Source organism: Rhinolophus hipposideros, assembly GCF_964194185.1.
Source record: "Rhinolophus hipposideros genome assembly, chromosome: 19".
Taxonomy (NCBI): Eukaryota; Metazoa; Chordata; class Mammalia; order Chiroptera; family Rhinolophidae; genus Rhinolophus; species Rhinolophus hipposideros.
Window position 1 is genome coordinate 10,216,431 of NC_138065.1, and position 27,607 is coordinate 10,244,037.

Consider the following 27,607-nt stretch of genomic DNA (forward strand, 5'->3'; position numbering starts at 1 on the left):
AATTTCAATTTTTAACTTTTTTTTTACTTAAAACAATGTTAAATAGTAAATAAAAAATACTTTGACCATTTAAAAGAGAAACTACAGAAGAAAGGGAAAAGCTTCATAAAGCACTTTTCTGGCATTTTTGAACAGGGGGCCCCACATTTTCAATTTGTACTGGAACCCACAAATGATGTCACTGGCCATGAGTGCAGGTCTGCTGTTGACAAATTCTCATAACTTTGGTTTAACTGAAAATATCTTCATTTCACCTTCCTTTTGAAGGATACTTGTAGAATTCTAGATTCATAGTTCCTCCCCACCCGCCCCAAGAACTTTAAATATTTATCATTGTTTTCTAGCTTACCTTGTTTTCCCTATATGTAACATATACTTTCCTCTGGCCACTTAAAGATTTTCTCTTTATCACTGGTTTTCAGCAACTTGATTACAGTTTGCCTTGATAAGGTTTTCCTTGTGTTTATTCTGTTTGGTATTTGTTGCGCTTCTTGAATCTACTGAGTTAGAGTTTTCATTGAATTTAGACAATTTTCAGCTTTTTTTTCATATTTGTTTTCTGCCTCCTCACCGCCTTCATTTCTGAGATTCCCATTATACGTAAAATAGACTGCTCGATATTGTCCCAGTGAGGCTGTGTTTTATGTGTTTTAGCCTTTTCTCCTCTGTGTTTGATTTTGCTTTTGGCAGTTACTATTGCTACTTCTTCAAGTTCATTGAACATATCTTCTGAAGTATCTGAAATCTATTGATAACCCATACAGTGCATTTTTTATTTCAGATAGGGTATTTTTCAGCTCCAGAAGTTCCATTTATTTTTTATATCTTCCATTTCTATACTCATTATGTTCATGTTTTCAAGTTTATGATTTTTTAAAGATGCATTACTTGAAGTTCTTGTCTGTCAGCTTCATCATGTCTATCATTTTTGTTTCTGTTTCTATTGACTAATTTTTCTCTTGATTGTGGGTCTCATTTTCAGGTTTCTTTGCACGTTTAGTGATTTTGATTGGATGCTGCACATTATAAATGTTACATTGCTGAATGTCTGGATTTTGTTGTCTTCACATAAAAATTATTGAATTTTGTTTCTGTGGGTACTTAAATTACTTAGAAATCAACTTGGTCCTCTTGAAGCTTTCTAAAAGCTTTGTTAGGGTGGCTCTAGAGTACCCTTCACTCTAGGGCTAGTTTAGTCCATCTGATAAGCCATGACCTCCTAATGTCCCTGCTGAATTGCCTGGGCGATCAACAAGGCTGCTCCTCTCTAGGTCATTGGAAGATGACTATTTCCCAGGCCTTCATGAACTCTGAGTGTTAATCAGCTTACAGTTCCCCCATAGTTCTTCTTTCCCCAGTAATTTGTTGTCCAGCTTTGTGCAGTGCTACCTATCCATTAGCAGCTTATTATTCAGCCCAAGGTTCAAGTAGATCCTCTGTAGATTTCTGGAGCTTTTTCTCTATTTTGCTCCCTACTTTCTGATATTCATCCCTGCAAATTCCATTTGCTTTAGCCCCTCCAACACTAATCTCTTTATCCTTAACTAAGTAAATTTACCATGTTCCATGTTGTTCTGGAAAGAGAGACTTTTGTCTGTGATCCTTTCAGCAATCACAGTCCTGTACTGTTATCTAATATCTGAAAGCATTTATTTGACATATACATCCAATTTTAAATTTACTGATGTTGGGAAGCCAAGTCTAGTCCAATTACTCCATCATGGCCCAAAGTGGGAGTCTTCCTGGTCCTTTTCATCAGCTTTCTTTCTAATTGAGGTAAAATTCACATAGTAAAAAAAGTAACCGTTTAAAGTGTACCCCTTTCATCAGTTTTTAAATCAACTTTTAGAATATTTCAAATTCCTCCTATTTTGCCAGATAATTTTATTTAATCAAATAAAATATTTTAGAGAATTTGGAGTGAGACACTGTCCCTGTGTAAGACTTGAGTTAGTAAAATAGAGCATCAATGTTCTCTTTCCCAAAGAGAATTTAACTTACCTGAATGGATTCAAGTTGGTTTCTTTTAATATGCTAAAACACAGAATCCTATATATGTAATAGGTTATATTATAAATTACATTTCAAGCTGATAAGCTACAGTTGATGTATTTCTTGGATAAAAGTAAGTACTCAGAAAGCAATTAAAATAAAAACAAAGAGACATAATTACAAATCACCTCATTGGGAACAAAGAATAGAGAAGCAAGTTTGATTAGTATCCTTTACTCCAAGCATTCTGTTTTATTACACTTTTTAAAGCACACTTAATTTTTCACATTTTTCTTGTTTTGCTTGCCTGAGGAACTGAATGACTGCTGCTATTTCTTCTGTTGAGATTGTGTTACCCATTGTGGCTGTTGTGTGCTCTGTCTTCTTGGTTTGAGTCCTGCCTGACTCCATTAGTCTTCAACAGTTGGAGAAGTCTTTGACTCACTGTATGTTACTACGAGAAGAGACCGAACCTTTTTAAAAAATGATTGAAGCAGTTATATTTTTCTCAACTTGTGTTTCTGTTAAAACAAGCTTGGTAAAGCAATCTCTAGGGACAAATATGTGAATAAATTGGTTTAGGGAGTTTTCAAAAGATGAAGAGAGACCTAGGACTTGAAAGCTGGGCCAGCCCTTAAGTTTTAGAATGTCCTCTGATAGTGGAAGTAAAGGCAAGAAACTGAGGGGGAGATGGAGAGAAAGGGTTTCGCAGGCTAGGAGAGCCATGGGGGAGGAGGTGCTGGAGGAGCAAGGTGGCTCAGAATTTAAATTAGGTTCAAGGGACAGTCAAACATAAGATGCCTGTAAGAAAAAAACTGAGGCAAACCTTGGTTTGATGAGTGATTCTATTTTTTAAATATAATATTATATATATACATATATACATATATACATATATTTTAACTTTTATTAAATTTTTGGGGGTGACATAGGTTAGTAAATTTATATAGGTTTCAAGTATGCATTTCTATAACGTATATATTGCATTGTGTGTTCACCATCCAGAGTCAGTTTGATTCTTATTTTTTGGATGGGACAAAATCACAACTTGTCAGAATAGGCAAACTACATTTTAAAGCGTTTAATTTGGCGAACATTAGAACTGTTATCATATATAAAGACATGTATAGACATATGTAGAGAAATCACACATAAAGACAATCTCTATACTATCAATATACACATCGATCTAGTAATGCAGTAAAGCCTTTTTGTTTTTGAAATAGTTTGTCCAGTTTTTGAAAGCTACAACGTATTAATACATTTAGGAGCAAATAGCATCCCTCTTTATAGTACCTACCTGTGTGAGGAGTGACTTACGTTGCTATGCTCCTCTTTCGCCACTGAAACACCGTAAATACACATCATTTATATTTGTGTGTGAATTCCATAGATGAAGCCATTTGTTTCCAGTAATTTCCAAGTTAAGATATTTTGAGTCCTAGCAATTTTCATCTTTTTCTTCTCAGTTTGACCCATTCGTATTCAAAACACATTAACAGGGAAGGAATAAAGAAAGAGTTCCTGTTGGAACTGCCAAAAACCTCCACTAGGCTCCCAGGAGAGGGAAAAATACTGCCACCTGGTCTGTAGCGAAGAGAACCTGAGTCTCGAGGAGACACTAAGATCCTTAGGAATCCTCTATAAATATCAGAAGCAGGAAAAGGATTTTCAGAGTTTTAATAATGAGCAATAGCTGATTGGATCTGCTTTTATCAAGAGTCCTGCACAACAGCTTTGATATTTGGGGAGCTTTTTTCCACCCATGTGAGTTTAATTTCTTAAGGTTTTTTTGGAATGGTTTTCTTAGCATCAGACCCTCATTAAAGTTTATTTGCTGGCAAAGCTGGTTTTCTCACAAACTTTTAGGAACGGTTTAAATGAAAGTGCATGATCAGCAGTTACTCTGCCTAGAATACATTTTGCGTGTGTGTTGTGTATATGTATATCAGTTTTGGTCAGCTACACTCACAGAGCTGGGCCGATATATTTTCCTGCCTCTTAATCAAGACCTCACAGACAAAGCTCAAGGAAGGATCATCCCTGCCTCAGGAAGTTTTGAATCAGTTGCTATTTATAACCAGTATACAGAAGAACTTGAGATCAGGTCTTTACTCAGCTGATAGGAAAAGTTCTCTGCCAAATTTTATATTTGAGGAAACAGTTTGTGGGCCTGTATGAGTGAAGCCTTTATGTGAAAGGAAGGAATGTGACAATGACTGTAAGTATTTTTGCTGATTTGGGTCAAAGGCGTAGTGGCAGCGATGTGGGAAGTTCAGTCAGTGACATAATAGGTGATTACATTTTAAAGCAAGTGGTAGTTAATGACACCTTGGATTGTCTTAGTATGGTGTGTATGGAATCCTGTGCTGCTAATAGTAACGTTGAAATAAGTATGTGATGGGCTAATATTATCTCTCAACATAGGACAGGAGGAGGAAATTAGCTATTGGTGTGTTTCTAGACTAACTGGTTTTTTCTCTGAATGTATACATGAACCTTTTGGTTATTTGAGATGTATCTCTGTATATGTATGCTTCTTACAATACTCTATATAGGTCCTTGTTTTATTAAAAGGCTTGATAAAGCATTATTATAAAATAATATTGTATACTGCTATGTGTAATGTCTTATAAAACCTCATTCTACTTCAGGAAATCCAATATGGCAGAACATTAAAGCTGACAATTTGAGAAATGCCATAAGTAGTATTTTCTCTGTATCATTACATCACCAACTTAGGAATGTCTTTGTGGAGTGGAATTACTTAATGGATGATAGGTACATTTTTACATACGCAGTGTAAATGAAGTATTTAAGGACAGGCGGGCAATGTTTTAGTGAAGTTCAAATTAGAAAATTATAAAACTGTGTTAACATATTCTTGTCTCGTTTTAATAGGATTATTCAAGATAAAGTTGTAGCCATTTTCAACAAGAACCAATGATCAAAATTTTTCTTTATATAAAGAGATTTCCAAGTTAAAGATGAAAGGAAAGTACTGGAATTGTTTGGATTCTAACTGACAGGATAAAGAACACAGTATTTCACAGTTACTTGGAATGGAACCTTAGTAAAATTCATCACTTTGTTATGCACCCACCTGGGAACATGGATGTTGGTTTTTCTCGTTCTACTGTTCAGACACTGTCAAGGAGCCACTGCAAAGACATCAAACAAAAAATTTCTCAGTGGGAAGGAAGAACTAATGGCATATCTAGTCCAGATAAGTGGCACCCAAAGGACTTTGGAGTGAGATACAAGAACTGTCATCGGGAGATTCTTAAGAAAAATCCTATTGCTGAGGGAAAGAGCAAAAAGTTGGATGTAACCAATTCTCAAAATGTCGGTCTAGATATTAATGAAGATACCAAAAGCCATGATCGAGGTGTGGATGAAAGTGAGAAACGTGCATATGATGGTACACGCTTCTTTAAAAACGAATCAGAATCCAATTGGGTATGTTCTCGGGTCAAACAAATTGAAAGCTGGAAAGAAGTTGTTTTGAATCCAGAGACTGCATTACCTCCAGGAAATTTCTATACCTCACAAATACTGTGGAAGAAAATAGAAGCACTTCCTCCAGATAAAGTCTTAAATTTGGCTTTAGAACATTGTGACACTTCAGAAAAAGAACTGAATTTCAGAGTCCTGGATAGCTCCTATGGAATAACCAAGAGCTTAGAAAATATTTACTCTGAACCTGAAGGACAAGAGTGTGGACCTTCTATAAACCCTTTGCCCAAACCCCGTAGGACATTCAGATATTTATCTGAATCTGGTGTTATGCCATATAAAGAAAGAAACTGTGACAGAAAATACTGTGAAAATAATTCTTGTGCAGAGCCGCCTTTGGCCTCCTCTCGGGAACCTGAACCAAAGAAATATGGCGGAAAAATCAGAAGGAGATCTAAAAGGTATACTTTTATTTGCTAGGTAATGATTTATAAGTATTTTCCTTATACAACTCTTGAGCTTCTTTTTCCTTTTCAAGCCAATTTCCATTTCCCTGCATTCTAGCCCTAATTTGCACAGATGTTGATTAACCCAAGGGGAAAACATCTAGTAGTATGGGTAATATTTAACACAATCTACTGACATAAGAGCATCAGGAAAACTTCCATTTTTTTGTCTTTAAGAATGTATAGGGAAGCAAGTACATTCTTCTACTTCATTTGGGACATGCTGGCCTTAGCCTCTCTTTTCATTAGAGAGTGAATTTAAGACAGGTACCCAGCGAAGAACATGAATGTAAAATGGCTAAAAACCTCCAGTTTTCTCATGGTGCATATGGGGCACCAGCCTAATTTATAATTCTTGGGTATCTGATAAAACAGCTTTGTAATTTTGCACACAAGTCTTCTACTTACTAATATCTGTCTTATCCTACCAATGTAAAGACTAGAGTTTGAAAAGATGCAACTTTAAATATATCTCCTTTCTTAAGGAAATCCTTTGAATTTGAAGATATTCAGCACTTTCGAAATCGGAACACACAGAAGATTCATGAAGAACTTGGAAGAAATTCTGGCTCAGCACTTTATTACACACAGTCTGAGGACAATATCTATGAAGATATCATATGTAGGTGTCCACAAACTTTGCAATTAAATTGAATGAGTATGTATGTATTTGGTGAAGCCGTTAGCTATAGGATGGTATTTTCTTCTACAGTCAAGCATATCTTGCACTAGATTTTTCTTTTTCATATAGAAATTTTTGTTGTATAAATTCTTTTATTTAACGGATTTTACAACTAGTTTAGTGGACAGCTCAGTTCAGAAGTAGATGATTACAGTATAGTATTTTGAGAATTATTTTTGCTTGGTTGGATGCCTGAGTGGTTTACTTCTTTTTTTTCGTTTTTCAAGATCCCACCAAAGAAAATCCATATGAAGATATTCCAGTGCAGTCTTTTCCCATGTGGAGATCCCCTTCAGCATGGAAGCTACCACCTCCTAAAAGTGCTTTCAAAGCACCCAAGGTAGAACCAGGGAACTAATATAAGAAAATGTTAAATCTTGTTTATAATCCCTACAAAAAGGGTAAAATGGTTTAACAAGGGCCAAAACTAAGAAGCACTGCAATGTGGGGATTTATTGTTGGTGGTGTGTGTGTTCTTTGTTTTGCTTTTTATGGGGAGTTGGCAGCACACAGCTTTTTGTTTTCTTTGGGTTGGGGAGGATGTTTGTTTTTTAGTACTTCCAAAAAATGGACAGGCCGTGAACTTGTGGTTCACTGGAGTTGCCACAACTCCCTGTGAGTCAGTTTCACATCAACCCGCGGCCTAAATTACCGCTCTGGTCTCTAAAAGCATTCTCCGACCCTGGAAGCAAAGGCTGCCTTGAGTTAATGAGGACTCTGAGCCATTGTTTTCTGGAAATTTGATTACATTGTAGTAGAAGAGTTGTGGATTAGAAACTTGAGAAACTTCTTTGCAATTGGTGAATCCTCACTGTGAGATGATTTTAAAGGAAAGATGTATATTTTTCTGGGATAGCTTTGACTTTGAGAGTTATAGGTGTTAACTAGGTAATCTTACTCTTACCCGTACATCTTCTATTTTAGCTTCCTCCCAAACCTCAGTTCCTTTACCGGAAGACTATGGAACTGAAGAACTCACAAGCTTATTTCCGGTCAAAGCTCACAAAAGATACCACTTTGCCCGTCACTTTAACCGAATGGAAGCTTTTTCGAGCTGGAGAAGTTGCAAACAGGAAACGGAAAAATCTTCCAAGGGTAAGGGCTCAGTGCTCTCATTCTTGACTCTTATTTCAACATTTCCATAAATGAGAAGGAATAAATTTTAGACTGATGTGAATAATAAATAGGTTGGAACTGATCTCCTGGAATTAAAAGACTTGGAAAGCAGACTTAAGCTTTAGTTTTTGTTCATGCAAGAAAAGTGCGTGAATGGCTTTTGCCAAAGTTTCTTTATGGATTCAGAAAATTGATTTTAAACGGAGGGCTTCACTTCAGTTACCTTAGTTCTCATAACAGTCAGCTGCCTATTTCAAGGAAGCACTAGCGTATCATATGTAAGGATACTTAATTAGGCTGGTTTCATTGACATTTCATTCATTTATGTAATTGCCAAAGTGAATTCAGTTTTGTGCATGTGTTTACAGATTTTCAGTAATGACAACGTACATGCCGTTAATTTGGAGCAAATATTTTCATTCAGAGGAAGAAATTTGACTACTACTTGGGAATAGAAATTTTCAGCAATTATACTAAATAAATGATTTCTCAAGGGAGAAAAGGCAGAGCCTTTGGAACCAAAATGAAGAAATTGGGATGATTTGTAAATATATATTGTATATATTTTAGAAGAAACACAAGAAATTAGATGAAAATATTTTGAAACTCTTTATGTTACTTTGTTCTTTTGGAATTCAGAACGTTTTCAGGATTACTATGAAGAAATCAGATCATTTAAATGTATAGTATTCTGTACTACAATAAATAGTGTTCCTTTCCTTAATCCCATCTAAATTAGTTATATGTATTCATTTAGTACACAGTTTCTGTACCTGATTTTAACATTAAACAGAAGTCACAGCTGTTTCTTGATTTAGTAACTGCTGAGTTGTTCCTTGGGAAATAGTCTGTTCCATAATTACTTTAATTCTTCTGATCTATTTCCTGCCCCTCCCTCTTTAATATGTGAAGAGTTAAAGCCACACCGTTTCTAAAAACCACTAAACTGGTTTCTCTCAGTTAAAAAGAAAGTCTTCAGCTGTTTATTCTCCTGTGTATGGTGAGGAAGAGTTACAAATCAGAGGTTGAAAGGATTGCGAGGCCGCTGCAGTAGTTCTGCCCTCTGACAAATCACGCAGGCACAGCAGAGCAGCCACCCACCCACATGGCCCAGAAACAACAGATCACGCGTTCCCAGGGGCAAGAACACAAACACAGAAGGGACTGCATTGAAGATGTGGTGCTTGGCATGGCGTAAACAACTACTTAGGAATTATCGATTGTAGCGTTTAATGAGACCCAAGGAGATTTTCAGTGCTTTAGATTTCATGCCTCAGTATTTTATATGCTGTGGACCCCCTGAGCACTTGTAGCTTGTTCTCTTTCCAATTATAGGTAATAGGGCCTAACTTTTCCTGTTTTGATATTTCCCAGCGTTTTTTTGCAAAGTGTAAGGTGGGGGAGGATAGTGATGGTGAACTCCTGATTGTCGGACAGGAACAAATGATTAGCTTTTCTAGCTTTTCTACCTGGCAAACCCTCCTTGGAATAAGTCCTTGTAGGACGTTGTATTTGCAATCCAAGTTTTGGCTTCGGAGTATCTTCAGGAACAACATTCCATCAGGAAAGCAGTTTCATTATTTCCGCTTTGATCACTATGCTATCCCTGGAAGAGAAACTGGTTTCGTAGTTTGAAAAGCCCTGATCTAGTCCATATGCCTCTTTCCCACCCTTCCTTTCTTTCCCTATTGTAGAAGCCTGTGTGGCGTTGTTGGCTAGAGTAGATACCCTAATGTTTTATACTGTTTGTGTCAAATGTGGATAGCAATATGGTTTCTATCATTTCTTAGGAAGGGTGTTCTACAGTATCTCCTGCAGGTAAATGTAGGCTTCTCTTCCTAGCTGAGAACCAAAATTTAGATTTTATCACTTAACCTCATATTTCTAGAACAGATAGTTCCTTTATAATATTTGAGTATACTTTTGAGTACTCTTTTCAAATGCACAGTAATAATTATACTATTTTTGTCCATTATGTACCCCAAATACGTTTACTCTCTCACACGTCTTTCTGTAGCTCCTAACAATACCTTTTTATGTTGGATTCTCTTGTTTGTTTTTATAATGCTAATATTTAAGAACATTGGTAATGTTTCACTTGAATAGCAGTTACAAAAATCTTTAGAACAAACTCTTCCAAGAATGTGGGAATAATCTGCGTATTGGAAGCACGTGTTTCTCACATGTTATTTTTCTTGCACCGGACGGACTGCCTGTGGGTTGCCAAGATTGCTAGAGAAGCAAGGACAAAAGAGAAAACGAGCATTTTTCTCAACTTTGTTGGTTATCATCTTATATAACATTCCTAACGATTGTAATTCTGGGCACTAACTGTGTTAAATCAGGACTCAGAGTTAAGAAAAAGCTTCGAATTTTGAGAAAAATTTTGGCGTATATTTGATATATACACCAAAAACAAGCTACTCAGTTCCGCCTTTAAAAAGTACCTGGTGATCACTTTTAAGTCTTTCCTCCTTTTAAAGGCCAGTCTGTGTCTTTGTCTCTGCTTCACACACACCTCCCAGCAGCAAAGAAATAATTCTAATGAATAATACTCATTAAATGGAGCATAGCTTTTGTGTTTGAGCATAGTGGAAAGTCTCCTATTTTTATGACACATTTCTAAAATATATGTAATATAGGGTTCTCCTTTTGACTAAAACTTTCTAAGTATAATTATCCTTTCTTTGCCAGAAACTCTTGGGAGCAAAAATAACCGGGCCTCACCCTGACTTCCAAGTGAATACGTATTCCACTTCCTACTCTGGGCAAGCAAAAACTTGAGTCCAATAGTAAAGGCTTGGTCACCATGTGGAGTGCAGGAGCCAGATTTCCTGCACGTTGTGACATGGAGTGACATGGAATCTCTCAAAAAGCCTGTGCTGGGTTCCTCTAGAAAGGAATATCCTTTCCCACTTCTTTTACCCGTGTTATATGAACTTTGTATTAGAACAACATATCATCTTACTAAAGAATTTTAGATTCAAATTTGAAAAGTGTTGAAGAAAACATAGACAGTAAACTCTCTGACATTGCTCTTAGTAATATTTTTTTCTGATATACTTGGGCAAGGGAAACAAAAGAAAAAAGAAATGTGACTACATCAAACTAAAACGTTATTGCACAGCAAAGGAAACTATCAGCAAAGTGAAAAGACAATCTACTGAATGGGAGAAGATTTTCACCAATGATATATCCGAAAAGGGGTTACTATCCAAAATTTCTATAAAGAACTCATACAACTCAACACAAAAAAAAACAATAATCCAATTAAAACATGGGCAGAGGACCTGTATAGACATTTTTCTAAAGAGGACATACAGATGGCCAATAGACATTTGAAAAGATGCTCAACATCACTGATCATCAGAGAAATACAAATTAAAACCACAATGAGATATCACTTCACACCTGTCACAATGGCTTTCATCAGTAAAGCAAATAACAAGTGTTAGTGAGGATGCAGAAAAAGGGGAACCCTTGCACTCTGTTGGTAGGATTGCAAATTGGTGCAGCCACTATGGAAAACAGTATGGAGATTCTTCAGAAACTTAAAAATAGAACTATCTTATGACCAAATAGTTTTGCTTCTGGGTATTTATCCAAAGAAATCCAAACCAATGATTTGAAAATATATATTCCCCTATGTTCACTGCAACACTATTTACAATAGTCGATACATGGAAGCAACCTGAGTGTCTATCAACAGATGATGGGATAAAGAAGAAGTGGTGTATATATACACAATGGATTATTACTCAGCCATAAAAAAGAATAAAATCTTACCATTTGCATTCAACATGGATGGACCTAGAGAGTATTATGTTAAATGAAATAAATCAGACAGAGAAAGACAAATACCATATGATCTCACTTATATGTGAAATCTAAAGAACAAAATTAATGATCAAATAAAACAGAAACAGACTCAAAGATACAGAGAGCAAGCTGATGGTTGCCAGATGGGAGGGAAGTTGGGGAGGTGGGTGAAAAAGGTGAAGGCATTAAGAAGTACAAATTAGTAGTTACAAAATAGTCATGGGTTGTAAAGTACAATATAGGGGATATAGTCAATAATTTTGTAATAACTATGTGTAGTGCCAGATGGGTACTAATCTTATTGGGGTGATCACCTCATAAATTACATTGTCTAACCACTATGCTGTACACCTGAGACAATATAAAATAATATTGAATGTCAGCTGTAATTGAAAAATAATGAAAAAAGAAACAAAATAAAGCTTTCAGAAGATACAAACAAATTGAGAAATGTAAAAGTTTTTATTTATAAAATGGATTTTTTTCTGAACGAGAATCACTAATAAATTAATAGCATTGAAGTGCAAAATTTGTTGTATTGGTTGTAACTTGTACTTTTTTTCTGGTCTTTTTTCAGCTTGTATTGAAAATAGATGACATATTTGAATCAAAGAGAGGGAAGAAGAGAGTAAAGTTACACCCTTACACTGGAAAAGATGTACCTCCCTCAAAAGGTAAGAATTGTTTCCGCTGTCTGTAGCTATCAACATATGAGGGGAAAATCATTATACAACTTGATGTTTGCTGTGAATTATAATTTTTGGTTTACTTTCCTGTCTATCCCACTTAAATATAAAATTATTTAGGATAAGGGCCTATTTCTTTTCTTTTTTGGGGGGACGGGTGGGATTATTTCTTATTCTTCCTCCAATTCCTTTTATTTAGTTCTATACCAAGTAATAATTATGGGATGACTAAGTAAATAAATTAGAAAATAATTGTAAACCAGGAAGACTAATTTCATAAGGCAGATTGCATCATTATTTTGTAATTCTGCTTTAATTTATAGTCATTTTTATCAGTTTAGACTCAGTGGAGAAATGAAAATATTAGGCATATGTAGACTGAATGAATGTGGTGTTCACTTTGTAGTCATCTAGTAAGTTCAGTTGTTTTATCCCTCAGATGCCTAGATAAAACTTACGTTGTGTTAATTAAGAAACTTTCAACATCCATAGTGAATTTGAGAATTTTCTTAAAAACTTATGCAAGATTCTTAACTTCGTTGTTTGGCAAAAGACATGCAGAATTTAGCAATTTTTGTCTATGAGATTATGAGATTATGTCTATGAGATAAATGAGAAACAACAGCCAAGTCATACCAGAGAAGGTTTCATATTTTTGCAGACTTCCAAAGACAGAAATTTCTTAACTTTCCTTGAAAATCGATTCTACATTCTAACAGTTGCTATGTGAAAATAAAATTCTCCATGCTACAATTCAAGACTCTTTTTTCTTACTCTGTGATGATGAAAATCAACTGGTCATCTTTTTTAATGTGTTTATGTTTTCAAGAGCAATTATTAAAACACGTTTCAATCTTCTCTTCTGCTGAAGAAATACTTTTCGTTATTGTTAATGATAGCTTCTGTTCATTGAATGAAGGAATCGTTTCTTTACTGTGTATAACATATGACTACATTAGGAGGTAGAGACTGTCTGTAATTTTACAGACAAAGAAGCTGAACCATAGGAAGAAATGCTGATTTTAGTCAAGGCACATGGAACCACAAAGTCTTATCCTTTTCAGTCACCAACAGTTGCTCTCAATTTTTCTCCTAAGCCTTGATTTTTAGCAGTTTAACTATCTCCTCTCCGTGTGTTTCCTTATCTTCAGTAAAGTTATGGCCAGAGGCTTTTAATTTGTATAATTCAGAACTAGATACAGAAGATGAAAACTGATGCCAGATATTATGCTGGATCCTTTCAGATACATTGTCGTTAATTTTCTAAATAACTCTGGCAGATATTAATTTTACTGTTTTAAACATAAGGACATAAATTACAAACTGCAAATTAAGTACAATATCAAGACACTGGGGACGGGACAAATTCTTAGAAAACATTATCATGTTCCCAGATTAGCAGCCTCTGTGGATAAGTATACTCTCTAGATACACCACTGTCTTTAGGTTGTTAGTGATCTCTTTTATGTGTGCTTTACCCCAATGCATTAGGAACATTTTAGGAAATTTGGCTCTTAGACAAGTTTCTGAAGAGCCAAAAATTTTTTTTCACTGTATCATTAGTGAACAAAAAAGTTGAACAGCATGAGTAGCTAATTTCTAGTGCGTGCGCGCTCTCTCTCTCTTTCTCTCTCTTTCTCTAAATTGTAACCCTTCCCTACAAGTTTATTCTTCTTTTTCATGGCTCAAGGAAAATATTCATTTACCCAGTCTCTGTAACCCATTCCTCCAGTGGACCAGAGGAGTTTCTCTCATGCCTGAGCATCACCTGGCTCCATGGTCACAGTTCTCAGACTTTTGTTTTCCTGTTTAAGCTTTTGTCTGTATATCCACAATGCCTGGTAGCACCAGATAATTACATTTACCTATTCGGTCAGTACGTGCTAAGCATTACTGAATCTATTTCAACCTAAACATTTAAGTTTCAGTTATTGAATTCTTCAATTCTGTTATTATAATTTTGTATGTTGAAGTCATATATAAAAAAAGAACTACCTAGTACTTTTTTGATCCCTACAGAATCTCAGTAGATTTTCCTGTTGGCTTATAAACCCTTTAACAACTTCATTCAGTGTCTCAGAATGCAAATCATCAAAACCCATAGGTGTGACTCTATTAAAACCACTTAAATGCTCTTTATAAAGGCTTTTCCAGTTATAATACCTTTCCTACCTTTCCTTTTCTTTTCTTTCTTTCCAGGCACTACATAGGTTCCTAAGAGGTGCCTGGTGCTAAGAATACAAATAGGACTCAAGAGCTCACAGCATTTGTTCCTTCATACTGAGCATTGTTTTATAGCCCCAATAGACTTTTTGTCATGGTGGTTAATTTGAAGTTATACAACGTATACTCACATAGTACACAGTATTTAAATGGCTACTTTTCCTGCAACATCTCTTATGTACTTTTCCACCTGTCTTATGAAGAGGCAGTATTTTTTAATGTTCTTTTATTATAAAATGAAAATGAGCACAGCAAGAAATTAGAATAATATAGAATAAGATAAAAACGTAAAGTCAGAGTTCCCCAAATCTCCTCCTACTACTCCCAGAAAATTTTGTGCACATGCAAATATGGTTTTCTACCCAAACAGTTTTATACCAATCAGACTTTGTATGTTTTGCTTTTTTAAAAAAATAATATATTTTGGAGCGTTTTCAGTATCAACACATAAAGGTCCACACAGTTTTATACCATTCAGACTTTGTATGTTTTGCTTTTTAAAAAAATAATTAATACATTTTGGAGTGTTTTCAGTATCAACACATAAAGGTCCACACAGCTATCCTGTATTTCTTTGTAGACATGTAAAAGAATTTTATTTAACTGGTAGATGTCTTGGTTGTTTCTAACTTTTTACTTAACCTCTGGATATGTAAGTTCTCTGTATATACATATATTTTGCTCTTCAAACAATACTGCAATATACTTTTTTTCTTATATTTTTATATGATAAAAATACATTTGTAAAACAAGTTTCTGGCAGTGCACTTAATTAAGGAACATACGCATTTAACATTTTTACTGCTGCTTCCAAATTGTCCCCTAGATTGTAACACTTTGTTTCTAGAACAGCATTTGAAAATGTTTTCCTCATAATCTTTACTAATACTGTGTTTTATTAAAGCTTTTTATTTTTTGCTAATATCACGGTTGAAAATTATATCTTATTTGTTTTTCTGTTTTGCTGTATTTTTTCTTATTTATTCATAACAGCTATTTGAATATTAACAAACTCAGCCTTGTGTCTGCAGTGTGTATTACAAATATTGTCCCAGTTTATTGTTCACCTTTTGAATTTACCAGTGATTTTTTATTAGATAGAAATTTCATATTTTTATGTAATCAAACTTATGTACGTTTTTCATTTATGACTCCTAGGCCTTGTTTTTTCCTGATACATTTAAAATTTTTCCCTCTCTTTATATTTTTTTAAATTTTGCTTTAACTTTTCAGACTTAGTCTAGAAATTTTTCATTCACTTGTTCACAAAGTGTTTTTGTTGTTGTTTTCGTTTGTTGTTTTTTTGTAAATTTACCTCGTGCGTAGCATTGTGGTACAAAACACTTCCTTGTAAAGGTATCACCCTTTATCTTCAAGATTTTTAAAATCTGTTTGGGGAAAACAAGAACAGTTCAAAGCGATCTGAGTACTATAAGAGCACAGAGTAAAGGAGGGTTCAGTTTGGCCTAGAGGTAGTTCAGAGGTATCATAAAAAAAGTGTTACTTCATAAACGTATTTGGTAATCTCTCTTAGCCCCACATTTCCCCGTTATTCTAAATTCATATTTTTTGCCATGTTGAGATTTTTGTTTAGGCAGTTTGGTATTCTACTTTTGATACCGTCTTTGGAAATTTAAAGACAAGGATATGAATTTAGAAATAGAGTCCACTCTGAAGTAGGCTTCTTAAAACCAGTCTGAACTGCTGTTAATTTCTAGCATCAGGGATGAGAGGAGAGCTGAAGAGGGAGATAGGGTATGGGAAGAAGACGGAATGGAGTAGTTTCTTCTCTGAGCTTTTACTTCTCTTTTGTGACTGTCCTACCCTGTTACAACCATGTGGTTTGGAGAAAGGCTCAACATTTTTATTATTCCTTACTCCCCAAGTCCCCAGGTGCGTGGAGGTTTTACATTGCCCTCATTCTCCTGTACTTCCTACTGCTGGACAATATAAACGGAAATTCTCTCTTTTCAGGTGAAACCAGTGGGAACGAAAGTGATGCTGAGTATCTGCCAAAGAGTGAGTGAGTCAGTGGGGCTGCTCCCTTTCTCGAGACGCTCATGGTTATAGGTGGAGTGGCACCTACCTTTGTGATTAAGCATGTTTTCCCCACATGAAGTTTCATTTTGTGGGTGATATCTTCGTTATAAGAACCTGTTGAGATCTGAGGAACGAAACAGTACCCTGGCAGATGTTTGACAGTATTAGAAATCTCCCTTGGCGGAGTGAGGCAAACCAGTACAGTCCTGAAGGCGGAATGTTCCGAGGGGAGTGGCAGAGCTGCGTGTTCAGACATATATGCAGTTAGTTTCCCAGCAGCCCAAACAGGATATGTGTGAATCATCCTCAGAGACAAATACTTAGCATTCAAGATCTGATTTTTCATAGTCACTCAAGTGTAATTATTTAAGGAACTTGGATATCTGACATTGAAATAGGAGACATTGATCTCTTTCCTTATTCGTGGGCATTTATATTCCAAATTATTGCACCATTTACTTTCTGCCATGCATTTTGGGTTGTACTTGTTTGAGCACCTCACGTTGCTCCGCATCCTTCATTGAAGGGATTTTCACAGCAAGTTGTTCATATAGGTAGTTCCTGTTTAGCTGACTGGCATACCTACTGAGGCACGGGGGAAGTAGGAGACATGAATTATCAAAGCTGAGCACAGGGCAGTTCCAAGTCTGATCCTCTGCTCTTGTGATTAATACTCAGGTGCTCCCTCCATGGCGAATTGCTTCAGGTGTTTGATTCTGTAGAATGACTGAAGGTGAAACTGAAGTCAGCATCAGGTTCGGCCTGGATGTGTAAAGATAGACTGGTTTAGTGCCGCTGCTCCTGAGAAGCAGAGCCTAAAGTTTCCTTCACTTGCACTGAGACCTTTGGGATAAGTGAAGCTTTGCCTGGAGCATTAAATGTTCTGGATAATTCTGGGGAGCCACTCCTAGAAGTATTTTTGATCCACAGTGTAACTTCTTGGGGGAGGAATACATCACATCTCAAAAGAAAAGCAAAACAAGTAGTTAGAGAATGAAGCTTTCAGCTGTTGGCTCAGAACGCCACATAAGTAAATCCCTGGGACACTTAGACGCTATTTCTCCTGTAGGTACTACACTCCCCTAGTGGAGACTACCCCAATGTTCAGAATCAGAGATAAACGAGAGTAAAGGATAAATGCTATCCAGTTTTGAGTGGTATTGCTGTACTGTTTAAATAGTATGCTTCCATAACTTCATTCTTTGGAGAAATAGTCAGCTAGTAGATGTCTTCTACTTCGATTTTTAATTCTTGCCTGTAGCACCATTTATGGATATAAGCATACGTCCTTTACTAGTAATATATGCCCGGGAAAGAAGGGAAAAGGACAGTTTCTTTAATGCGAGGATAGTTTTTGTTTTAATTTTATCAAACTTTCCTTTTATGTACTCACCCTCTGTAGGCCCCAGTTCTTCTATCAGATCTTCCCCTGCCCCATGATTTCATGGTTCCAGCATTGGTTTCTGTTGTTAGGCCAGTGTATTTACCTGACATTTTCTGTGTGTCCTGGTGTTATGCCATGAAAGATGGGATAGCATGGAGTCCGGGCTGGGATATACCTAGAGTACTGGTTGGCACATGGAGTGTCAATCCCACCCCGGGGCCCCAGGTGTTTGTGAGAATCTGTGCTTGCCCAGCAAGTGTGTCGTAACCCTAACAGGTATGTCTGTGTGGCAGACATTGGTTAGTCAACATTCATTCAGCAACGACTGAGTGAAGATCAGTCCCGTATGGGTCATGCATGACCTCTGGGTGCTAGAGGGAAGGTAGGGCTACAAAGGAAAAACATGGCGCCATGATTTCATTACAGATCGTCACAAGCGCTTAGCACAACTCCAGCAGTCTTCCAAGAGGAACCCTCACTACCAGACCTTAGAGCGGGATCTCATTGAATTACAGGAGCAGCAGCTGTTTGAACTTTTTGTGGTAGTGTCACTACAGAAGAAACCATCAGAAGTAAGCTACAGTCCCCAGGTCATACAACAGTTCCCTAGCAAGGTAGGTGCAGGGAGGCCAGGAGGCATTCAGGAACGTTCCCGTGTCTCTGCATGTATTTATTTCCTCTCTTCTTGTTTATTGTTATCTCAGTGAGCTTTTACTAATACGGTCCTCGTGGTGGGACCCGGTAAGTGACTGGTGACATGTCAGGCAGGAGCTGCGACCTAGGAGGGAAGAAAGCCCATTAGCCAAGCTGAGTTTCTAGTTTTCGCTCTGCTGTTTACTGAGTGACCTTTAGCAAGTTACAAAGCCTCAATTTTCTCATTCTTCATGAGGGGCATAATACATGTGGCAGAACAGGGTAGGGTAGCGGTTTAGAGCATGGGCTCTAAGCCACCTGTCTGCATTTGTCACTTATTAGCTCTGTGACTGAGCAGTTGCTTGAGTTGTAGTGAGGACTAAATGAGCTGTGTACGGCCCCGATAACAGTATCTAGCATACGGTGAGCACTGTATAACGTTATCCGGTGTGAGTGGGGACTTAGCGAGGTACTACATACGAAGTGCAGTTCCTGGCACATCGTAAGCACTTGACAAATGGTAGCTATTATTAACAGTATGACTTGGCTTGCTCTGCCTTTTTCCAAAAACGATTCATTCACTTAATCAAATAAAAAAAAAATACCGACTATTTGCTGCGACCAGGTGCTAGGAATACAAATGAGAACGATCTTCCTGATCTCTGCCCTCACAGACCTTACAGCGCAGACCCCATATGTGGCTCTGAGCTTTGTAGCAGCGAATACAAAAAGAAAAACATGATCAGTGCATCAAGGCTTGCAAACTGGTGGCCTCTGAGCACGTGGAGCCCACTGACCGGTTTTATTTTTTTATTTGTAGTGTCTTTGTAAAACTAATAAATTACCTGTGGCCAATGTTTAACAGTCAAATTTCACATAAAAAATCTGTGTTTCTCCTTTTTTCCTGAGAAACTGGAGAGACCAGCCACACTCAGCCTCCGTTCCTAAATGGCAGGAATTGGCTGAAGCTGAGGAAGCCAGGGCAGATGACGTCCTGGGCCTCTGACCTGCTGCACCAGGCCCGTCCCTCACCAGGGCCCTGTGCTGGGGCTTAGTGCTCTGTGGGCACCACTGACATTCTTAAGCATTTTGTCTTTGCATTTGTGCATGAGGGCTGGCCTTTCCACTCTCCCATCCAAGTACCAAGCATGTCCCCGTGTGGAGGCTGCAGCTCTGTGGGGGTCGCCCAGCTGCTGTAAGTTGGAGCAGCGGGCCTGTGAGAAGGAGAGATGCCGGACTCAGCTTCCCCACCCTCAGTCAGGACAGCATTTCAGTGCTGAGGCTGGCTAGAGAGGAACCCTAGCAGCTGGCGGGCCGCGTGTGGACCCCGGGGTACCTGAGAGGGTCTGGACTTGTTCCCCAGGATCTTCATGTCCGGGGCAACCTGATGTTAAATAGCAAATAAAAACCCCATTACATGTTGAAAGGGAGACCACAGAAGAAAAGAAAAAGTGTTGTATTGAATTTTTCCTGCTTTTTGAACAAGGGACCCATAGTTGTATCTTGCACTGTGCTCTGCAGATTATGTAGCTGACCCTGGTGAGAAGCGTTTGCTTTAAATAGTAATGTTTGCTCACTCTCCAGCTTAACTACTTGGACCACTTCTGTCATTGAAATTATCTGCTCAGCCCCTTTAGGACTTTGGTTTGTAACCCTGAGTGTATCTTCACTAACAAAGCTAGTGACACACAACTGCACTGGAATCGAAGAGATATTTCTTGCATGGGTTCTCGTGTTTTAAAAGGAGTCCTCAACAATATCTCTACTGTAAATAAGTCAGTAAATTTAATTTCTTATAAAAATCCTCAGTGTAGCCCGAGAGCAGTGTCACAGCGCTGTTCAGTAACACAGTATTGGAAGAGTAAAGAATAATGTAATCTAGAGAGTCTCGAGGAATCAAATTTACCATGAGGAGGAGCTTAATTGTTTCCCCCTATTTTTGATCAGTCTTATATTTGCAGAGAGAAAACTTGAGGTTGAACCTGTTTTGAACACAACCTGAATTAATGGGCTGAGAACCAGATAAGAATCCAGCCGATCTGGCAGTGATTCAGGGCTGTCTCTAAGCAAGTTACTTAACATCTTTGTGCATTAGGCACCTGTAAGCGAGGAAGGGACAGAGCTGACCGAGCCCCTCGTGATCCTAATGCAGAAAACCTCAAATGAAGATGATTGTGAATCATTTAACAATATAAAAACAATAGAATGTGATATAATTAACATTTTGTTACAGTGCTTTTCCATTTCTCATGAGCTTAATATCCAAGTGACCCAGAATGGCTGCATGTTTTGTTTTGGAAATTAAAAAATAGATCATTTGTATTTGTTATATGAAGACAATATAGTAATTAGACTTATTATCTGCTTGGTTTGTTCACTAATTTTTAAATGTCTTTCGGTTTAACTAAATTAAGACTGTCCTTTAAAGAACAGTACCAAACTTGCACAAAAGGGTCTTCCATGATAAAATTTTACAGGAAGTTGCAAACCACTAGTTAGGTAGCAAACATTATGTGCTAAGGGAAATGATTATATATAATGTGGATTCTAAAAATAGTGTATTTTTAAATAAAAGATCTGCCTTTTCAAAACATATTTATGATTATTGATCAAAGAATGTCTCGAGCTGACGAGGTTTTTGCTATCAGTATTTATAGAACAGATTTTTATCTATTTTATGTTCCATATACAATCATCTCTCTTACATCAGATTATAGGATCTCCACAATACCATTTCTATGTAAAAATAGGATTCTTTATTCTTCATAACTCTGTTCTCAGTATATATCCAGTGATCACCAGTCTTGGCCTTCCTGTTTTGTTAAACAGCACAAAACTCTGCTGAGATGACCACTTAGGCTTATCAGAGACCTCTTTTCCCAGGCCCAAGCTGAGTTTTTTATTTCTGTTCACCATTTACATAGACTATTAGTCACATATGCTGTTATCTTTTTCAGGGTGATCATGGCTTTAAACAATCCAAAGACACAGAAGAGAGGCTCAAAGTTATCCCCAAATTTTGTTTTCCTGATTCAAAGGACTGGGTGCCAACCTCAGAACTCAAGAGGTAAATAGTCTACATTATCTGATTTCTATCTGTTGGAACTGTGAAGTAGACTCAGAATGCTTGAGAAATGGGCAGAGCCAGCACTGAAGCTCTGTGGGCACTGTGGCAGGTCAAGGATGCAGGAAGAAACAAAATTAGAACATTTCCTATGTGGGACTCGAAAAAGAAAAACACAGAATAGTTCCAGTGTCAAAGGGAAAACAAGTTTGAGAGTCTCTTCAGTTTGCCAATTCTGCAGGGGGAAAAACGAAAAAAATTGGCACTGCATGTACAATCAGAAATGCCACAAAATGGACAGAAAAAGAAAAAAGACTTGATCTTAGGGACTCAGAAACAGATAAAACAGAGCAATGTCCACATCTTGTTTCTCTTTCAAGTTGATAGGAAAAGCCACAGCCCAGATTGTATGTCCTGTGGAACTTGTACAAAGGGAGGCTCTAGTTGGGACGTGTAGTATATTGAGAGGAGAGGTATAAAGAAGTTCTTCCTGGTATTTAGAGGAAAACACCATATTCGATTAATAAACCATCATCGTCTCTGAATCTTGCTTCTAAGTAGACAACTGCTTTGTTCGGAACTGTAATTATTGATCATTTAAGCTGAAAAGTGTGATTCTGCGAACCATATCGCGTGCAGTGGCCTGCTGGAAAACCGCCTTGGTTGTTGCCCATGTAGCCCCGCCCTTCCTCCTCACGTGGCCTCCAGACTAAGCCGCTCTCTCTCATAACCAGTTGAGCCTGATCGCCACCTTTGTCTCAGAGCCAGCCATGCTGATGCCCTTGTGCTGTCAGTTGCACTGCTAACCACATAGGCAGCTTCTTTCTTTCTCCCTTCCTTCCTTTTTGCAGTTTACACGCACCCATGTATCAGGTTACATTCTCAGTTCTTTAGGTCAGAAGTTGGTGCTACCACGACTGGCTTCTCTGCTTTGAGTTTCCAAAAAGGTGTTGGCTGGGCCGGGCTCTTCTCTGGAGACTTGGGAAGAATCTGCTTCTAGGTTCATTCCGGTTATTGGCAGAATTCAGTTTCTTGGAATTCAGTTGGTAGGACTAAGGTCCTTGTTCCCTTGCTGGTTGTTGGCCAGGGGTCATTCTCAGAAGCTAGCGGCCAATCTCTTGTCAGTTCCACAGGGCTGTTTCCACATAGGCAGCTTCTTTCATATTGGCCTGGCTGCTCCATGGTTGGCTTCACCCCACCTCTACCCTAACAAGTTATGTGTGCTTATTCTAGAATATTTGGAAAATACAGAGAAGTAAACAAAAAGGAGAAATTAGAAGTCACTGGCATTCTGGTTACTCAGAGATAATCACTGTAAATGTCTTGGGACTTTCCTTTCCAGTCTTTATTTTTGGCCATATATAGACATGTATTCGTTATTCAAATTTGGATATCTTTCATTATTAATGAATTTCCTTCTTAGGCATCTGTAGGTCTTTTTTTTTTCTATAAATTATGTATGCTTACCTTTGGTCTATGTTTCTAATGAGGAGTTGATCATTTTCCTATTAATTTTTATATATAAAGGATATCGTCCTTTGCCTATCACTGCTCCATATGACTTGTCAGAACTAAATAGAAGAATTTGGAAGGGGAAAATCGCTTATCAAGATCCTTTATAGCTCCCCTATGTGTTTGACTAAATTGGACATTCAACAAAAGGAAAATGGGCTTGATGAATAGCTAGACTAGGTAAATAAGAAAAGAGAAGGAGGCAACAGTATCAAAAACTCGTCCTGTACCTGTTCTCTTACTCCAGTACAAGGCAGGATGTCCTCAAGGCCTGGACTTTCTCCCTTGGGTGGAATGTGACTTGCAATAAATGTAATATAAATGCCTCCTCTTACGTCACACAGTGACTGCTGTTGGATTCCAGTTTTCAATTGTTTGTCCCGTGGGGAATGTCAGAGGCAGTTGCTTGGACCTCAAACTATTGCCTTCTTTTTCAGTGAAACGTTCTCCTTTGTTTTAACTGGTGAAGATGGGAGCCGGTGGTTTGGTTACTGTAAGAAGCTTTTGGTGAGTACCGGACTTATGCTGTAGGCAGGGTTGGTCAAGGAACAATAGTCATCAGACTAGGAATTCAGAAACACTCTCTCTACAAGAGTTTGAGGGCTACTCAGTGACCTGTGTGTTAAAGAAGCTATGTCAGCGGTAAACAGTGAAAACAAGGTTAGGATTGGCCACAAAGTGTTCTAGAATAAAAGGGGTATGCATTTACTTTATTTATTTGTTTGTTTGTAATAGACAAGGAAACCACTGACATAGTGGCTAAATGTCAGTCTGGGTATGTTTGAGGAATGTGGTACAGTAAAACCAATCAAGGGAGCTTTGAGTTACTTTCTTATTGCTTAAATGGCTCCACTAAACCTGGAACAATTTATGGTATTATTTTTTAGCATTTTCCTATGTTTCAGTGTTCAGTGAGGCTGAAAGTCTTGGTTCCTACTCTGTACTAAAGAGTATTAAGAGAGTAGCGATAGTCGAAATCAGTAAAGACTTGTGTAATTAATGTTTGCTTTGTTGTTTTTTTCTTTTAGCCAGAAGGCAAAGGAAAGCGACTCCCTGAGGTATACTGCATGGTTAGTCGTCTAGGCTGCTTCAACCTTTTTTCAAAGGTGAGTGGAGAATGGGCCCTACGAAAAGTGATATTCTCTCCGAGCTCTGAGTAACTTTTTGTTTCTGATGACTTCACTGGGCAATGTTAAGTGGCATAGACTTTAGCGTACTACTTTAGCAAGGGTTCCCCCTCTAGCAGATGAGAACCACAGGTTTGAAGGCTTACATTTAGCTCTCTAATCCAGATGCTGCTGCCATGGCATCCTCATTTTGGTTTGCTAACCCTCCCAGCTTGATGCCTTTAATGTACTTGCACGGGTTGCAGAAGCTTATCGGCCTTAAAATCTGTTGGTGTTATTTTCAAGCTTGTGCACCAAGTTTGGCAGTTTCTTTACTAGGATTCTTTCATGTTTTTGAACTGAGCCCTTAAGAAAATAACATACTGTGTATGTGTAGATTCTGGATGAAGTAGAGAAGAGAAGAGAAATGTCTCCAGCCCTGGTTTACCCGTTCATGCGAAGTGTCATGGAAGCCCCTTTCCCAGCTCCTGGACGCACCATCACGGTTAAGAGCTACCTCCCTGGGGCTGGAGATGAGGTAAGTGAGCTCATGTTGAAAAGCTTTGATAGCTGCCAAAACGCAGGCCTTACACTAATAGTTTCCAGAAGCCTCAGGGCATAGTTTTCCTTTTCCCATAAACTCTGCAGAGTATGTCTTAGTCCCACAAAGCACTGGAGAAACATCCAGCTGACCTGTGAGATCATGGATTTTAGACCCAGGAACCAGAGGTTTTCTATCATTCATAGATGGAGACCCTTTGTAGTGACACTTTCAGTATGAGAAATGAAGATTATACTTACTATTGTCAGGGGAGATAAAGATTCACAGCACAAAAACAAGGTGTTAGATCTTGGGATTAGTGTGGGCGCCTTCACACACTCTTTGTAGCAGACCCATTTTCTTTAATTTAACCTGTAAAGGAATGACAGATCCATCAGTGTTGTCATCGGCGACTGTTTTCCAATTTCAGCTCCCCTGATTCCCATTCTTGCATTTCAGTCCATTGAGCTGTGCCGACCACTGGATTCCCGATTGGAACACGTTGACTTTGAATGTCTCTTTAAGTGCCTGAGTGTGTGTCATCTGATCCGGGTCTGTGCCTCTCTCCTTTTGGAGCGGAGGGTAATCTTTGTGGCCAACAGCCTAAGGTGAGAAATAAGTATATGAAAGAAATATGTCACCTCCTACGGTGTTTTATGTGTTCTGACTATTTTAGAATTGGGGCATATTAAAAAACTGTAGGATCTCCATTATCTACTGCTATGGTGACATGGATTATTCTAAATGGTAAATAATCCAAAAGCTATTCTCATTAGTCTATAACTGACTTTTTTGGGTTGCAGTTAATTTACCTTTCTAAGTGTGTTTTGATTAGGCTGTTGTTAAAAATTGGTGTTGCTGTTCTAAGTACACACTAATTTTTAGCAATATAAATAGTGAGAAAGAGTCGGATTGAGTAAATGAAGTCAAAAAGTTAAATAAAATGTTAAACATTAATGGGTAATCACAGAATTGGTAATCTGTGATCACGAACTGGCATCGATTTGTAATTATGTTAACATAACATCTAAAAGGCCCTCCATGGGTTGCTCTGTATGTGACGCCATTTGCTTTCTCCTTTGGCTAGCACCCTGTCCAAATGTGGCCATGCTGTGGTTGCCACGCTGTATCCATTTACCTGGCAGCACACCTACATTCCAGTCCTGCCGGCATCCATGATTGACATTGTGTGCTCACCTACTCCATTCCTCATTGGAATCCTGTCTTGCTCCTTACCACAGCTCCAGGACCTACCCATCGAAGAGGTGAGATGGGAGAAACAGTGCCTGTGGAAAAGATGGAGCACTGCCACGTGAAAACAAGTAATCTTTAAGAGTGATGGAGTTGTTATTCATTAATACTAATATATAATTATTAATACATTATGCTATCATATTTTTTTCATCTTTTTATCAAAGTGAGAAAAATTCTGTAGTTCACATGAATCCAAAGTTGTGTCTTATTTACATAGTGAACCATGGGCTTATTCTGTGTTATTCTGAAGGGTAGGATATTTTTTGTTTATTTGTTTGTTTTTAAGTCAAACATAAAAACTACTCTGGGTTAACTTTTTCAATTGTTTCAAATATAACACACATATAGATGAGGGCCCCAAACAAAATGTACCGTTCAGTGAATTATCACAAAGTGAATGCTTATGTAACTAACATTGGAAGAACCATTACAGCAGTGGAAGCAGAGCCAGCACCCAAGAAATCCCCTTCATGCCTCCTAGAAAGAGTTTAATGTTCCTTTCCCCACCCCCCACCCTCCACCAAAGGTAACCGCTATCTTGACTTTCATGGTGTACTTGTTTTTCTTTATACTTTTACATCCTAGGCATATATCCCTAAACCGTATAGTTCAGTTTTGCTTGGTTTTAAGCTTGTGTAAATGGACTTACTCAATATATATACAAGTATATATATATTTTTCTTTTTAGTATGAGTTCTTTTAATCAACTATGTAAGATTCATCCATGTTGATGAGTTTGACAGTATTTTGATCATTCAAATTGTGTGTAGCATTCCATTGTGTGAATGTATCACAGTTTTCTTAATCCATCCTACAGTCGATGGACATCTTAGTTGTTTCCAGTTTGGAAACAACTGCATTATGAATAATGCTGATATAAATATTCTTGTACGTGACCCTTGGTATGTGCATGCAGTTCTGTGGCTATATACTTAGAACTGGAATTGCTGGGTCCTAAGGTAAGCATTTCTGTAGTAAGTAAAGTCAGACTGTTTCCCAAAGCAGTTATGCCAAGTTAGACTCCCTCCAGCAACGTAGGAGAGTTCCTGTTGCTCCACATCCTCTCCAACACTTGTTATCGTCACTTTGTGTAATTTAGCCTGTCTGGTGGTGTGTAGTGGTATTCTCCTCTTGGTTTAGGACATTCTTTGATTACTGTTGTGGGTGAGCATCTTTCTATATGTTTACTGGCCATTTGAATATCATCTTTTGTAAAACTCATTGTCAATCTTTCTGCTGGAGTGTTTACCCTCATTGATTTGCAAGAGGCCTTTGTATATTTTGGGTAGCAGCCCGTTTGTGACTTGCCTTTTCATTTTCCAAAGTGTTGTTTTTTAATGCACGGAAGTTTTTCATTTTAATGTGGTCAGAATGATCAATCTTTTTCTTTATGGTTAATATTTTTTGGGGTGTGAGCTACTTATGTTTTTCTTTATAGTAACTTCATGGAGATATTCTCCTACATTATCTCCTGGAAGCTTTGGAAGTTTCATTGTTGTGCCTTTAATTTTTGGTTCTGAGTCCTAGGACTTGATAGGAGATAAGGATTGGTTCTTTTTTTTTTTTTTTTTTTCTCTTATAGCTAGCCAACTA

At 37.7% G+C, this 27,607-nt stretch overlaps 1 protein-coding gene across 2 annotated transcripts in view; it reads left to right on the forward strand.

Annotated features, from left to right (window-relative positions):
* The window catches only part of DENND2C (DENN domain containing 2C), a 72,946-nt gene that overhangs the window by 33,756 nt on the left and 11,583 nt on the right, over positions 1–27,607 (forward strand). For both annotated transcript variants that reach the window (XM_081025909.1, XM_081025910.1), the window contains 13 exons: positions 4,894–5,909; positions 6,440–6,576; positions 6,864–6,976; positions 7,561–7,731; positions 12,149–12,245; positions 16,455–16,499; positions 18,331–18,518; positions 21,495–21,604; positions 23,551–23,620; positions 24,142–24,219; positions 24,617–24,757; positions 25,220–25,368; positions 25,848–26,025. In XM_081025909.1, the coding sequence (XP_080882035.1) occupies positions 5,086–5,909; positions 6,440–6,576; positions 6,864–6,976; positions 7,561–7,731; positions 12,149–12,245; positions 16,455–16,499; positions 18,331–18,518; positions 21,495–21,604; positions 23,551–23,620; positions 24,142–24,219; positions 24,617–24,757; positions 25,220–25,368; positions 25,848–26,025 (2,301 nt within the window). In that variant the 5' untranslated portion in view covers positions 4,894–5,085. The remainder of the gene's footprint in view (positions 1–4,893; positions 5,910–6,439; positions 6,577–6,863; positions 6,977–7,560; positions 7,732–12,148; positions 12,246–16,454; positions 16,500–18,330; positions 18,519–21,494; positions 21,605–23,550; positions 23,621–24,141; positions 24,220–24,616; positions 24,758–25,219; positions 25,369–25,847; positions 26,026–27,607) is intronic.